Source organism: Hemicordylus capensis, chromosome 8 (assembly GCF_027244095.1).
Source record: "Hemicordylus capensis ecotype Gifberg chromosome 8, rHemCap1.1.pri, whole genome shotgun sequence".
In the NCBI taxonomy this organism is placed as follows: domain Eukaryota; kingdom Metazoa; phylum Chordata; class Lepidosauria; order Squamata; family Cordylidae; genus Hemicordylus; species Hemicordylus capensis.
This window is the reverse complement of record NC_069664.1, coordinates 19,653,694-19,669,024: the sequence shown is the minus strand read 5'-3', so window position 1 is coordinate 19,669,024 and position 15,331 is coordinate 19,653,694. Positions and strand designations below refer to the sequence as shown.

Below are 15,331 nucleotides of genomic sequence, written 5' to 3'. Positions count from 1 at the left end.
CAGATCTAGCTCAGAGTCCCAAGAAGAGTATTTGGTCTGGTCAGCAACTGTCTTCAGTTTTCCAAGACAGGGGTAAGTAGCTGAGTGCCAGCAGTTACAGTCTGTTCCCATGAGCCATTGTGCTGACATTGCTACCCATATTACAACATCTTGAGCACTGTAAAATGAAACATCTCGACTTTCACTTTAAAAGCCAAGGCAACACTGCAGTCCATGCCCTATAGTGTAAAGCATTTCTATAGCAAGAGGGAGGATATTCCATTTGTGGGAGTATTTGAAGAGGGGAGGATGTAGCAGAGCATTTGTTAATGGGCTGGTTAATGTGAAGCCAGGACTGAAGCTTGGCTTTGCTACTTCAGTTCTGGCTTGGAACAAGCCAGGGTTGCTCATTATGTCTGAACTGAGGGATTCAAGCCAGATTTTCAGAACAATCCCAGCTTCAGATCCTGGTTTATTCAGGAACTGCCTAAAATAAGCCAGTTTGCTTGGTTCAGATGCAACAAGCAATATCCTTTTTTCCTCTGGGCCTCTGAACTCTCATCCCATCTCCTGGTGTTGGGTTTATTAGTGAAGAGTAGAGCCCTAAGCCCTTTTCAGACATTACGTTCTTCAAATGTACAGATGTATTTACATGTGATTGACCATTTGTGTGAATGCTTGCATTCATTTTAAAAGAGAACCTGCGTGCAGAACCCTCAAATGTGTGGTACAGATCAGAAGTGGACTGCTAGGAATGTAGGAATCTACATAGGAAGCTGTCTTATACTGAGTCAGAGACCCTTGGCCGACCTAGCTCAGGATTGTCTACACAGACTGGCAGCAGCTCTCCAAGGTTTCAGGAAGGAATCTCTCCCAGCCCTACCTGGAGATGTTGCCAGGAAGCGAACCTGGGACCTTCTGCGTGCAAGCAGATGCTCTACCTCTGAGCTATGACCACCATGCTCTAAGGCAAAGATTTGGCAACATCTAGAGGGCTACAGGTTGGGAACTACAACTCCCATCATCCCCAGCTACAATTTATTGTGATTGGGTATGATGGGAGTTACAGTTTGGCAACATCTGGAGGACCACAGGTTGGGAATCACTGCCCTAAGGGGAATACCTTCCAGCAAACAGCACTCACATGTAGTCACCCATCCAAATGCAAACCAGGACATACCTGCTTAGCAAAGGAGACAATTCATATTCACTACTGCAAGACCAGCTTTCCTCCCCTGTACTGTAGCTGTGTTTGACAAAACACATGTACAGATTTGTTCCTGTGTACAAGAGACACACCCGTACCAGGGTTAAACATAGTGAATTTGGCATTCTTGAAAGCCCTGAAACAGATCCTGAGAGCAAGTGTGCAAAATCACATCACTTGGCACGGCTAAAAAGAATCTGCCTGCAAGTGTCACATCTGAGCCGCATTCTCGCACCCCGCCCTCGGCTCAGAAAACTATCCCGGCCCAGAAGTGCCTGTGTGTTCCTGGACGTGAAAACCAAGCCACAGCCCTACAAAGGGCTGCTTGAAATACAGCTGGTTATGATAGAGGGACGTAAAACCACAAGGGCCCAGCCTTACCATGCTATGCCTGTGGCAGGCTGAGGAATGTGGTGTCCCCGGCCCAGCAATCACAATGCTCCCCTGCCTGTTGCTCTATTTCGGGACCCAGGGCTAGTTATGGCCCAGTGGGGAACGCGTTGCCTTGTAATTACCATTTGGTCTCGCAAACAGCCAAGGCTGTCATTGACAACCGCCTGGTTGCTCATCCTCTGCAAAGAAAGCTTTCAGTTTTATCAGGCACCCCGGACGAGTCGGCTCTTCCCTCAGTGCTCTGGGAGAGCTACTAACGGCCATAGCAGCCGCCGCTTTCTCCACTCGCCTGGCTCCCTCCGAAAGGAATCATGTCCATCGCGCACACCGCGGGCGAGTACATGCTCTCGGATGCTCTGCTGCCGGATCCGAACCGCTCCAGGGCGAAAGGGCTCCGCTTGGAACTGTCGTGCGACCGCATTGTGAAGTTTGTCACCGTGGGGCTGCCCCTCTTCTTGGTGTCCCTGGCGTTTGCCCGGGAATTTTCCACTGGTACGTTCATTTATTTGTGTTGTCGATCCCTCTGTTGGTTATGGGGTTCTGGCGAAACGAAACCGTCCATTTTTTCAACCTGGCTTCCATAGGCCTGTTTAGACAATGGGCTCGTTCTCATGACCCTAAATGGGGTCAGAGGAGTGCCCGCTCCTAATCGGTAGTCGTGCGTCTGCAAAGATGAGGGTAGGGTGAGGGGAGAGTGATTATGTAGGAGCTGGATGTTGAGTCAGACAGTCAACCCACATGTTGACCCCAGCATTTTATTGACAGTAGATTAAAAAGCTGTCCTACCCAGCTCCCAGCTCCCACACAATCACTCTCTCCTCCTCATAGGAAGCTGCCATATACTGAGTCAGACCCTTGGTCCATCTCGCTCAGTATTGCCTACCCAGACTCGCAGCAGTCTCTCCAAGGTTGCAGGCAGGAAACTCTCTCAGCCCCATCTTGGAGATGCTGCCAGGGAGGGAATGTTGAACATAGATGCTCTTCCCAGAGTGGCTCCATCCCCTGAGTCTCCCATTCATCCCTCCTCCCATGATCTTTGCAAACACACGACCCCAGGGCTGTGCACAGTTCTTCTGCCCTGACTGGGCACTCCCCCTCCCCTGTTTAGGGTCAGGAGAAAGAGCCCCTAGTCTGTAGTGGGCAATGGAATCCCTGGCATAGATTTTGGTTCTGACTCCCTGATTGCTGATTTTATATATTGACTTAATAATTCATATAACAGTGCCTTTCCTCTGAAGACTCCGAGGTGGTATATAGGTATTGTAAGAAAGTTAACGTGGTGTAGTGGTTAGAGTGTTGGACTAGGACTGGGGAGACCTGAGTTCAAATCGCTGCTCAGCCATGCAACTCACTGGATAATTCTGGACCAATTCCTTATCTCTCAGCCTAACCTACTTCACAGGGTTGAGGTGAGGATAAACATCACCATGTATGCTGCTCTGGGCTCCTTGGAGGAAGAGTGGGATATACATGTAAAAATAAATAATTTTTTTAAAAAATAGTTTATCTTGAAAAGCAGCATGATTGGAGGTGGCAACTGTGACTTTGATGATAATACACTACTGCAGATATAGGATAACACAGTACTGTAGAGATGTTACACTCTGTTCTGGATCATTAAGAAAGGAGAGCTGATCTGGCGGTAGCAAGCATGAATTGTCTCCTTTGCTAAGCAGGGTCTGCCCTGGTTTGCATTTGAATGGAAGACTACATCTGTGTATAAGATATTCCCCTTAGGGGCTGGGGCCAGTCTGGGAAGAGTACCTGCATGTTTGCATGCAGAAGGTTCCAAGTTCCCTCCCTAGCAACACCCACAAGACGGGGCTGAGAGAGATTCCTGCCTGCAACCTTGGAGAAGCTGCTGCCAGTCTGTGTAGACAATACTGAGCTAGATAGACCAATGGCCTGACTCAGTATATGGCAGCCTCCTATGTTCCTATGAGACCCAGAGTGCCTAGGAAGCTGCCATATACCAGGTCAGACCCTCGGTCCATCTAGCTCCGTATTGTCTACACATACTGGCAGCAGCTTCTCCAAGGTTACAGGCAGGAGTCTCTCCCACTCCTATCTTAGGGTGTTGCCAGGGAGGGAACCTGGGACCTTCTGCATGCAAGCATGCAGGTACTCTGCCCAGAGCAGCCCCAATCCCTAAGCGGGATATCTTACAGTGCTCAAACATGTCGTTTCCCATTCAAATGCAAGCCAGGGCAACCCATGCTTGGCAAAGGGAATAATTCATGTTTGCTACCACTGAGAGACCTTAAAGGCCAAGTTGAAGACGGGTCGTCCTGGAAAGAACCTATCTATGCGGTCGCGAAGAGTAGACACCGACTTGACGGATCTTAGTCAATCGATCAACCAACCAACCACAAGACCAGCTCTCCTCCTTTCTAGAGGAAGCAGATGATGCACCAATGTCCGTTAATATCTCCACTGTCTTTGCTGGTCTGTAACCATGTGGGCAGGGAACATGCCAATCTGTGTGTGGTTTTGCCTGTGTCTGATTTAATGGAGCGGAGGTTGCATAGCTGCAATTATCAGCCCGCCTCAGAAATGTATTTCTAGAGAGAAAATGCCTGTGTGAGGTTGGGTGGGTCCTGAGGAAACCAGCACAACATTTTTCTCTGGCTGGCCCTGATCCGTAGGGTAACCCTTGGGGTTTCGGACAGCTCCTAGTACACAGCCAAAATAGGTTAGTATTCGTGCTGGTATGTCTACAGCACCAACAGTGTGTGTGTAGCACTTTGCAGACTGTGGAGTGCCGCTTTGTGGGCGGGCATCTGGAGGAAGGAGATGAAGGTCCAGGAAATCAGGGGAAACCTACTTAGTTGCAGTGCTGGACTTGGGCACAAGCTAAATAAGCTACAGCTTAGAGCAAGGAGGAGCAAACCTGGCCCTCCAAGTGTGTTGAACTACAACTCCCATCAACCCCAGCCACAATTTATTGTAACTGCAGGGAAGATGGGAGTTGTAGTTCCCAACTACAGCTGGAAGGCCAAGTTTCCTCACCCATGCTCAGAGCCTCTGATTTTAATTTTTTTTTTAATGACTAATTTTCAAGTTTTACATAATGAATTTTATTTAACGGCATTTCTAATGCAAATAGGCTTCTTGCAAGATAACCATTCTTGTTAGATTATTGGTTTTTTGTTGCATCTTTGCCAAGTAAGAATAAAGCATTGTTATTGTTATGTTCACTGTCCTTTTCATTAGAATAATATTTTTTGTTTTGTTTTATGGGGCCTTTTAAACTTAGTGTAGCTCAGTCCTTCCACTTGTCGTCATCCAGCAATGCCTAGATGATTGTGTGTAGATGGAATGAAGGCTCCATGTAGGACATCAGTAGGATACCTTAGAGATACACCTATACCTCAGGGTCCATATTGCTAACTGAGTAAAAAGGTACCTTTTTTCAAGTGGCAATACTCATATAGTTATCAGGGGGTGAGCAACTGGCCTTATCCAGCCCCAGCACGGCAGCCCTGCAGTGGCTGCTGGTGGTCTCTCCCTTGTGTTTCTTTTTAAAAGGTGAGCCCTTTGGGGACAGGGGACAACATTCTTCATATTATTATTTTCTTTGTAAACTGCACTGAGAACATTTCTATTGAAAATAATAATATTATTATTTTTATTATTGTTTACACAGCCAGACAGAAGTTATTGACTGGTTTGTTTTATCCAGACATCGAGTCCTTCCCAAGGACCTTCATGTGACAACAGCCAGTGTTCTCCCCAACAGGGAATTCCCATACATTGTTGATTACAACTCCCATGACCATTGCAGCTGGGGGTGCTGGGAGTTGTAGTCCGTGGGGATGGGAATAGGTCCTTATAGATGGGGTGCAACAACTTATAGCTGCCTTATAAGCATGGCCTGGGTCCAGGATGACCTCTGACTCCAAACGGCCATTCAGCCATAGTTGAATGCCTTAGAATGCCACATACTTGAATGCCTACCCCCATGCCTTATAAGCATGGCCTTATAACGCCTTATAGACCGGCTCCTTATAGATGGGGATGGGAATGGGTCCTTATAGGTCCCTTATCTGGGAATCCCGGTTACGGAGAACACTGGCGTAGTCCAAGGGAGACATCACAGGGCCATTGTAGTTGCAGTTAAGAGCTCTGAAGCAGCATGACTGGGAATATTTGCTTCGAAAGCTCCAGGATCAGGAGCTGTCTTGTCCATTGCCCAGGAAGACCATCAGCTTGCCTGTGTTTCCGTCTGAGCTGCCGTGGAGAATTGCTCTGTCTTGACAGAGCAGAGCTGGTGAGCTAATGGCTGCTTTTCCTTCTTGCCTTCCCTTCTAGGCTCCCAGATCAGCTGCTTCTCTCCGGACAACTTCACAGCAAAGCAAGCTGCCTACGTTGACGCCGTGTGTTGGGATTCCTTGCTTCACTACGAAGCCGGCACTGATGGCGACGTGAGAGCCAAACCCCTTTGGGTGCTTAAGGTATCAAGGTGGGGAGGGCGGTCCTTTCGTGGGCAAGGTGAGGCAGTTCCCTCAGGCACCAGATCAGTGGGGCATCAGCAGGGTAGGGATGCCTCACCTTTACCACCATCAAAGCATCTCTTTGGGACCCATCTGATTTTCCTTTTTTTACAAGTTTTGCAAGGAATGCCTCTGCTCATACTCCTCGTAAAGCTTGCAAGAAGCTCAAGGAGAGAAGAAGCTCCTAGTGACTTTCTCTCCTACCTACCCATGGCACCACATTTGAAGCGTGCAAGGGTCTGTTTTGAAAGGGGGCTGACCCCCCTTGTCATGGGGCAAGGAACTGAGATAGATGGACCATGGGTCTGACTCCGTAGAAGGAAGCTTCCTATGTTTCTATGGATGGTCAATGTCACAAAGATGATCGATGTCACTTCTATATACTCTTTTTTTTTTCTCAGTACAATGTTCAGCAGATTTGTTTGTTTATTTGATCGGTTGAATGATTGTTAGGTTTATATTCCACCTTTCATTAAAATAATCTCAAGGCAGTTCACAATAAATTTAAACACAATACAAAATTATTAAACACTCAAAACAATACAAATATTAAACTGGAATATAAACAATACAAATCTAATTAAAAGTTTAAGCTTCTCACTGCAGTAGCCTCAGTTCCAATCCATAGGAACATAGGAAGCTGCCATATACTGAGTCAGACCATTAGTCTATCTAGCTCAGTATTGTCTTCACAGACTGGCAGCAGATTCTCCAAGGTTGCAGGCAGGAGTCTCTCTCAGCCCTATCTTGGAGATGCTGCCAGGGAGGGAACTTGGAACCTTCTGCTCTTCCCAGAGCGGCTCCATCCCCTGAGGGAGTATCTTGCGGTGCTCACACTTCAAGTCTCCCATTCATATGCACCCAGGGTGGACCCTGCTTAGCTGAGGGGACAAGTCATGCTTGCTACCACAAGACCAGCTCTCCTCTCCTCTCCTTCCTACTGTGTTTTTTTCTCAAGGTTTTTCCATATTCCTTGTTGGTGATTGCTGTTGCCATGTACCTGCCCTATCTGCTCTGGAGATATGCCGCTGCCCCGTCGCTGAACTGTGACCTGTTCTTCATCATTGATGAGCTGGACAAATCCTACAACCGTTCCATCCGCCTGGTGCAGCACATGGTGAAACTTCAGCAAAGCGGGACTGACCCTGAGGAATTGTGGGAGGAGTATGACGAGTAAGCTCAAATAGAGAGTTGTGCTAATATATATATATATCTCCCCCCTCCCCCCACTTGTACTGCCAAAAAAAAGTGTCCTGGTGGTTTACGGGGTGTGGGGGACCAATAAACTGCAGGTTCTGCTTGCATACAGGAGGTTCCAAGTTCCCTCCCTGGCAGCATCTCCAAGATAGGGCTGAGAGAGGTTCCTGCCTGCAATCTTGGAGAAGCCGCTGCCAGTCTGGGTGGACAATATGGAGCTAGATGTACCACTGGTGTGATTTGGTATAAGGCAGCTTCCTGTGTAAGTTATTGAGTTTGGGGTTACAGTGGTTAGTTATGTGTAGTTGATTATAGCTGGTTGGGTTACCTTGGGTTTCTTTCTTTCTTTCTTTCTTTCTTTCTTTCTTTCTTTCTTTCTTTCTTTCTTTCTTAAATTTTTTATACCACCCTTCCAAAAGGCTCAGGGCGGTTTACATTAAAACACCATTAAAATCAATTAACAATTAAAACAAAACAGAAATTATAAAACCGCACAAAATAATAATTAACAATTAAAACATCATAAAACAACAATTAAATAGCCAAAACAATTTAAAAACAGGCTTTTAAAAGCTGAGAAAGCTTGGTTGAAGAGATTATCTTGTGTTCTCTTCTCTGGTGTTATGTTGTATTGTATTACTGGTCATTGACCAAAATAAACTAAATTAAGTGACGCCCTTGTTTCTTCCCCACCAAGGGCTCGCCGGGAGCGCTATTTTGAGTTTCCTCTCCTGGAGAGGTACCTCTCCTGCAAACAACGCTCCTGTTACCTCGTCGGCATCTACCTGCTGAGGAACCTCCTCCTCCTCTTCCTCCTCGCCACCACTTGTCTCTACTTGGTCTACTACCATGGGAGTGTCTTCTTCCAAGACGAGTTCAGCTGTTCCATCAAGGCGGGGCTCCTCCAGGGTGAGCCTCACATCCCCGGTTCCATCTCATGCAAGCTGGTGTCCTCCTCCATCTTCCAGCTGGCCAGCATCTGCCTTGGTGGGGTCTATGTTCTCCTGGGGCCGGTCACTGTCTACCACATGCTCAAGCTCTGCCTGTGGGACACGCGGCTCCTGTCCATCTACGAAATGCTGCCCGCTTTCGACCTCCTGAGCAGAAAGATGCTGATCTGCCCTCTGAACGACCTCAACATCATCCTGCTCTTCCTGTGGGCCAACATCTCCGAAGTCAAGTCCTTCAGCAGGCTGAGCGTCCTGTGCACGCTGAGGGATGTGACCGCCGACAAGGAGAACATTGACACGGTGGTGGATTTCATGACTCTCCTTGCCGGCCTGGAGATGGCCAAGCCGAAATCCCACCCCTGCACTGACAGAAACCCCCCTCATGCCAACAGTGAGTGCATCGGTAAGTGGTCCTGGAGGAACAGGGGGATGGGGATGGGACTCAGTGGTAGGGCATCAGATGAGGCCAGCACAGTAGCACAAGCAAGCAAGAGAATGGAGGGGGTTGTGGTTCAGTGGTGGAGTTTCTGCTTAGCATGCAGAAGGTCCCAGGTTCACTTCCTGGCATTTCCAAGTAGGGCTGAGAAAAATTCCTGCCTGAAGCCCTGAAGAGCTGCTGCCGGTCAGAGTAGACAATACTGATTCAGATGGACCAATGGTCTGACTCAGTAGGCAGCAGCTTCCTATGTTCCTTCCTAGAGCAAAGCTACCCCACTTTCATGGATGATGGCTGCAATCTGACACTTGCTCATGGCCATGTCTTTTTATCCAGGCCTCTCTCCTCCTCCTCCCACCTTCTCCCTGCACCCTTGCTTCTTTTTTTGCCTCCCCTTCTATTGAAATCTAGGTTGCAAACCCATTCAGAGAGTGGACATGCCCTGTTTCTGCCACTTCTCTCTGTAGAGCGCCAAGCACATTGACAATGATGCTGAATAAGGAGCGGGCGTCTGTAAAACCAAGCCTAATGCTGCATGTACCTTTTTTCTCGAAAGAGAAAAAAGGCGGGGGGGGGATCTTGCCGGCACCCTAGTAATCTGCTGCCTGAGGCAGACTGCCTTACCTCGCCTCATGGAAGGCCCGCCCCTACGAATGGCAAATAGCTGGAATCCACAGGCAACTGATGACACTGTGAATAAGAAGTGTAGACACGCTATTGGGAAGCATCCTTCAGCAACAAAAATTTCTGCTAAGCACCTGAAGTCATAGAGCCCTTTCTCACGATCACAGAGAAAGGGCTTCAATCTGCAGGAGAAGTGTTAAGATGCTCACCTCTCCGGCAGACGATTGAGGACTCCTTCCTGGTTGCACAGATCTCCTGACCAGATGATTGCCAGCTTCTGCTGGCTGCATGGAGGGTTGGCGGCTGGGATGCATATTCCTAGCCCCCGGAATTCCTTTAATGCACCACGCAGGAGCGCGGCGCATTATAGGGATCCTCCTGGCACTGGCCAGGGGGCTACTCGTGCGTAGGTGCCACATGGAGCCACGCAGCACCCCTACACAATCAATTAGCCCAGTTTCTGGGCATACTCACACCCCAAACCCAGGCTCAGCGGTTTTTCCCTTAGCTCGGTATTTACCCAAATAGAAAATGACTCTGAATTTAAGATAACCCCCTTCAAAAATCCAGATTAAATCCAGATTATACTTGCATTTATCCCCAAAGGAAGAAGACTCTGAATTTAAGACAACCCCCTACAATTTCTAACAGCAAAGAACTTGTGAGGGAGGGGGAGTACTCTTGGATTCAGGGACATGCAGTGTAAACAGGGGGTTAGCTGAATGTAATGTGGCAAGCGGTTCCATAATCTAGATACGGAACCGCTTGCCACACTACCTACCACTACAAAGAAGACGTGCCCTCGTGCCCTCCCCAGATGGAGGCTGCACATGCAAGGGGGTTTCCCCTACAAATCCAAAGTGTGCAGGCAAGTCTATATGATCAGAGAGGTGGTCCTTTGGGAATCTGGATCCTGATCTGGTCTTCTGGTCTTTGACTAAAACCAGCACATGCAGCCTTTGGTTTTTGAGCACAGAGCGTTGGCTTCTCTGACTTTGAACTACCGTATACACTCGCTTTCAGCTTGAACGAAACCCTGCTTTGGGTCCTGGAGATGTTCTCCTGAGCCACAATAATTATTCAGGGGCTTGGCTGTGTAAACACCCTTCCGCATATGTCTATATACCAATGGCTTTATAATAAATTACTGGGTTTGGTTTTTTTAAAAGGTTGAGTATAAGGGAGGCTTCTGTGTGAATGCAGCCCAGTGTGACTGTATTGGGGGAAAGTGCTGGAAATTTCCTTTGCGTGGCAAGAGCCAAGGTTGGAAGAGAAAGCCATATGGTGGTTGTCGTTTCTGGAGCCCCAGGGGGAAGGGGGATTGGATTATGATGTTTTTGCTTTGCTAGAACAGCTTGAGGGTTAGGCACAGGAAAAGAAAGAGTAACAGCATGATCCCTGGAAGCGACAAAGCCTACTGTATAGATTTCCCCTGCTGGGAAGAGAAGGAGAAGGATTCACACCAGCACTCATTTGAAAACCTGATGTTGCTCTTCTGAAAAGGAGCTGTGTGTAGGCAATGTTTCTCAGTTATTTGGAGTTTATTTTTATTTACCCACTACATTTATACTCCACTCTTCCTCCACGGAGCCCAGAGTGGTGTGCATGGTTATGTTTAGCCTCACAACAACCCTGTGAGGTAGGTTAGGCTGAGAGAGGAGTGACTGGCCCAGAGTCGCCCAGTGAGTTCCGTGGCTCAACAGGAATTTGAACTCAGCCACTTTGTCCATACAGCTATTTGTTAGAGTACAACTCCCATCTTCCCTACTGTGGCTGGGGACGATGGGAGTGGTAGTCCAACAGCAGCTGGAGGGACAAAGTGCTACACCACATTGACTCAGTTCCCCCCTCCGCCCCGCTTTCTAAAGATATACTACTTCATGTATCAGTAGTATCAATAACCTGATCCAGAGCAAATGTGCAAGGATCTTTGCAAATAACTGGCCCTATTCAGCCCTTATGTTGTACATAGGAACCTAGGAAGCTGCCTTCTACTGACTCAGACCATGGGTCCATCTAGCTCAGTATTGTCCACACAGACTGGCAGCGGCTTCTCCAAGGCTGCAGGCAAGAGTCTCTCTCAGTCTTACCTGGAGATGCTGCCAGGGAGGGAACTTGGAATCTTCTGCATCCAAGTATGCAGGTGCTCTTCCCAGAGATTCTTCCTCATCCCCTCAGGGGAATATCTTACAGTGCTCATACATGTAGTCTCCCATTCAAATGCAAACCAGGGTGGAACCTGCTTAACAAGGGTGACAATTCATGCCAAAATTTAAAGTGTGCATAGAGTCGGTGTCGACTCCTGGTGCCCACAGAGCCCTGTGGTTTTATTTGGTAGAATACAGGAGGGGTTTACCATTGCCATCTCCTGCGCAGTATGAGATGATGCCTTTCAGCACCTTCCTATATTGCTGCTGCCCGATATAGGTGTTTCCCATAGTCTGGGAAACATACCAGTGGGGATTCGAACCAGCAACCTCTGGCTTGATAATCAAGTCATTTCCCCGCTGCCCCATCATTCCTGCTGCTACGATAAGACCAGCTCTCAAGACTATTCAAATGTCAAACAAGTTTTTGTTTGAATGGCTGTACCTGCATTCATTTTAAAAGTGACCCTATTTACAGGTAGCCAGCTAATGGCGCAGTGGGGAAGTAACTTGTCTAGGGAGCAAGCTGTCGCTCTGTATTGAATTTGCATTCAGTACAGCATAGCAAAGCCCCACCTAATGGCTCAGCGGGGAAATGACCTGCCTAGCAAGCCAGAGGTTGCTGGTTCAAATCCCCGCTGGTATGCTATTCCCAGACTATTGGAAACACCTGTATCGGGCAGCAGCGATAGAGGAAGATGCTGAAAGGCATCATCTCATACTGTGCAGGAGGAGGCAAAGGTAAACCCCATAAACCAAAGACAACCACACGGCTCTGTAGTCACCAGGAGTTGACACCCACTCAGTGGCACAACTTTACATTTATGTACGGGCACCCTAAAATGCAGGAGAGAGATAGGAAGCATCCTGCTGTATCTGTGTTCAGCACAGCATGTGAACATCTGTACCAGCCTGTGTACACTGAACATAGACTGTACGAGAGTTGAAGATAACATGTGAATAGGGCTAGTTTGTATGAGTGTTGAACGTAATGTGTGAATAGGGCTATTATGCATATATAGCCCACTGCTGCATATTTGGATCTGCAGAGTGGAGTCGTAATTTCACATAGGCATTAAAAAAGAGGAAAGCACACACAGCCCTCGCGCTCTCCCCCTCCTGCAAGACTCTTGTGAAGCAAGTTCTTCTCAGGCAGCAGACCCCCCTTTCCAGAACTATATGCTGCGTCGTTCACTGCTCCCAGCAGCTGCGCTGAGTGGGAGATTGCCGCATTTCTCGTGAACATTATGGTGTGACACACAGCCTGGCTGAAAAGCTTGAGCCCTGAAATATTGATTGGCTGCCAGGGGGAAGGCAGGATTCTGCTGCCAGCACAGCAAATGCTGCCTGAGGACAGGAATTGGCCCCAGGAGAGTTTTGCTGGAGCTTGCTGGTGTGTGGTGTGTGTGCATTTTCTCCTTCAAGGTAATGGAATAGAAGTTGGTCTGGTCAATTGCCTCTTGACCCGAGGAAGCCTGGAACAAACTGTCTGGACTAAACTTGGCAGAACTGGACAGTTTCGAGTGGGCTCGACTTTGCCCCTCTCCCAGAGGTGCACCTAGGTAATTTTGGAGCCTGGACCTAGAGGCTTTGGAGGCCCCCCTCCCCTGCAAATTAAGCATCATCAAGCTCAGCTAGGCGACCACGCCATCCAGGACAGACTAAAGAGGATTTGGGGGCCCCTTGGGGCTGTTGGGGCCCTGGACTTCAACCCGGAGGTCCAGGGGTAAGAACGCCTCTGCCCTCTCCCAAATGGCCTTCACATGCACCGGCCATGCCGTGTGTGTGGGGGGGGGGCAGGCACCCAGAAGTGCCCATGTGGCCCTCTGGAGCTCATTTCCCAACTGGCTTCTTTGTTCTCTCCCTCACTCGGTGTGTTCTTTGAACCCATCCACATCTGGGGTTCCCTCTTCCAAGGAACACCGCTCATAATATTTCCCCACCAAATGTAGCTGGGGTTGGGGTTTTTTTTTTTTTTTTTTTGATTGAGCCTTCATAACTCTAGGCAGGACTCTAAGCTTTTTATATCATGGGTAGCCGATCAACCTTCCTGATCCTCAGGCATGGTGCAGACCCTGTAGGAACATAGGAAGCTGCCCTATACTGAGTCAGCCCATTGCTCCATCTAGCTCAGTACTGTCTACACAGATTGGCAGTGGCTTCTCCAAGGCTGCAAGCAAGAGTCTTTCCCAACCAGGGAGGGAACTTGGGACCTTCTGCATGCAAGCATGCAGATGCTCTTCCCGGAGTGGCCGCCTCCCCTGAGGGGACTATCTTACAGTGCTCACACATGTAGTCTCCCATTCAAATGCAAACCAGGGTGGACTCTGCTTAGCAAAGGGGACAATCCATGCTCGCTACCACAAGGCCTTCTGGCTGCACCACTTGGAATAGCATCTTGCCACTTGGAATAGCATCATCAACTGGCCACCCCTGAGATAACAGCAACATTTTAACACCTGTGATTTTCTTCCCCCTGGCTAGAAATGAAACCTGCCTTGGAAGTGAAGGACCATTCCAATGGTGTATCCTCTTCGACCCATGATTGACTTGATGGACCAGCAAAGGAAATGGAATAGGGGAATCATCTTGGAGTGCAGAAGAGGACAGCCAACATCCCCATCCTAAGCCATGCAGTGACAGCAAATGCCTCTGTGTACTTCTCGTGATTCCAGGCCTTATCACATTCGCAGTGGTACGACTGCACCATCCTAAGTGCTTGTCCTCTGGGTCCCAAGTCTGTAGAATTTAATAGGGCTGTTCTCAATACCCTAAACAGGGTCGCAGGAGTGCCCAGCCAGAGTCAGAGGGTCTTGTGTACTCCTGATTGGTGATTGTGTATTTGCAAAAATCAAGGGAGGAAGAGGGAAGTGGGAGCTGGATAGGATAGGATCGGCCAACCCACATTCTGCTCCCACACAATCACTCTCCTCTCCTGATCTTTGCAAACACACGTCCACCAATCAGGAGCACAGACGGCTCTCCTAGCCAGGGTGGGTGCTTCTCTAACCTTGTTTACGATCATGAGGACAGCCCCAGTGTGTTACAAACATTCTTATCTGCTGGCTACTCGTTGCAAGCAAATGCCTTCTCCGTGCGTGTGTTTTGGGCTTAATGATCTTGCAAGCTGAAAGCTGCCAGTTCAGGTTTCCTCCTGTGCCTCTAACAGCTGTCTGACCAGAAGAAATCCAACAGGTGCAGCTTTCCTGGCATGGCCAGCCTGACCCACCTGTTTAATCTCTGCCACAAGATGGTTAAGTATAGGACTATTTCCAGGAAAGAAGAGCAACCCTCAGCTGTGTTAAAAATTTAACTTATAAACTACCCATTTATGCTTCTTCCTGTATTAGTTCTGCTGATCGGTCGATCGCCATTAAATTTAATTTCACACTGATCCATTTAGGAAAGGCTCATGTTTTGCTTGGTAATTCTTACATGAGGAGGATCCTGTTGAAAGCTGGTTCATTCTGACCCAGTTTGACATAAATGAATCTATAGATTCCACCGGCAGCTCTGGTCCACAGCCAGCTTTACTGTCTCGTGAATCAAGATTCACTATTCTAAGCACATCATGAAATTTAAAAAATAACACCTTATTTATAAATGAATAGTTTCCAAGAAATTTTCTATGGCCGCAAAGCACACTGTATTCCCTGAGTCTCCTGAGCTTCTGATTAATTGAATTAATTAATGAGCTACCCAATTAATGGTCTAGGTTAACAACTATTATGGAATTTCATGTGGTGATTCAGTGTCAAGGAGACAGCTAGGTCTTTGAGTTGGGCCCAGAAATAGATCAGCAGCCAGCGAAGATTATATAACATGGAAATAATGCCTCATGCCAAAAAAACCTGGGGTTGATCAAAAGCTTCATCATAGCATGTTGATCCTGTTGGAATTTCTGG

General features: G+C 48.1%; 1 protein-coding gene across 1 annotated transcript; it reads left to right on the top strand.

Annotated features, from left to right (window-relative positions):
• The first annotated feature begins 1,890 nt into the window (after nt 1-1,890).
• On the top strand, nt 1,891-14,820 carry PANX3 (pannexin 3). Its single transcript, XM_053269988.1, has 5 exons — nt 1,891-2,071; nt 5,891-6,033; nt 7,031-7,245; nt 7,967-8,622; nt 13,911-14,820. Exons 1-5 carry the CDS (start codon nt 1,891-1,893, stop codon nt 13,973-13,975), a joined length of 1,260 nt encoding a protein of 419 aa, XP_053125963.1. The 3' UTR covers nt 13,976-14,820.
• Nucleotides 14,821-15,331: the final 511 nt, after the last annotated feature.

Coding starts and splice junctions, on each gene's coding strand:
- PANX3 (XM_053269988.1), top strand. CDS start 1,891: ATGTCCATCGCGCACACCGCGGGCGAGTACATGCTCTCGGATGCTCTG. Junction 7,246..7,966: donor TTGTGGGAGGAGTATGACGA/GTAAGCTCAAAT, acceptor TTCCCCACCAAG/GGCTCGCCGGGAGCGCTATT. Junction 8,623..13,910: donor TGCCAACAGTGAGTGCATCG/GTAAGTGGTCCT, acceptor CCCCCTGGCTAG/AAATGAAACCTGCCTTGGAA.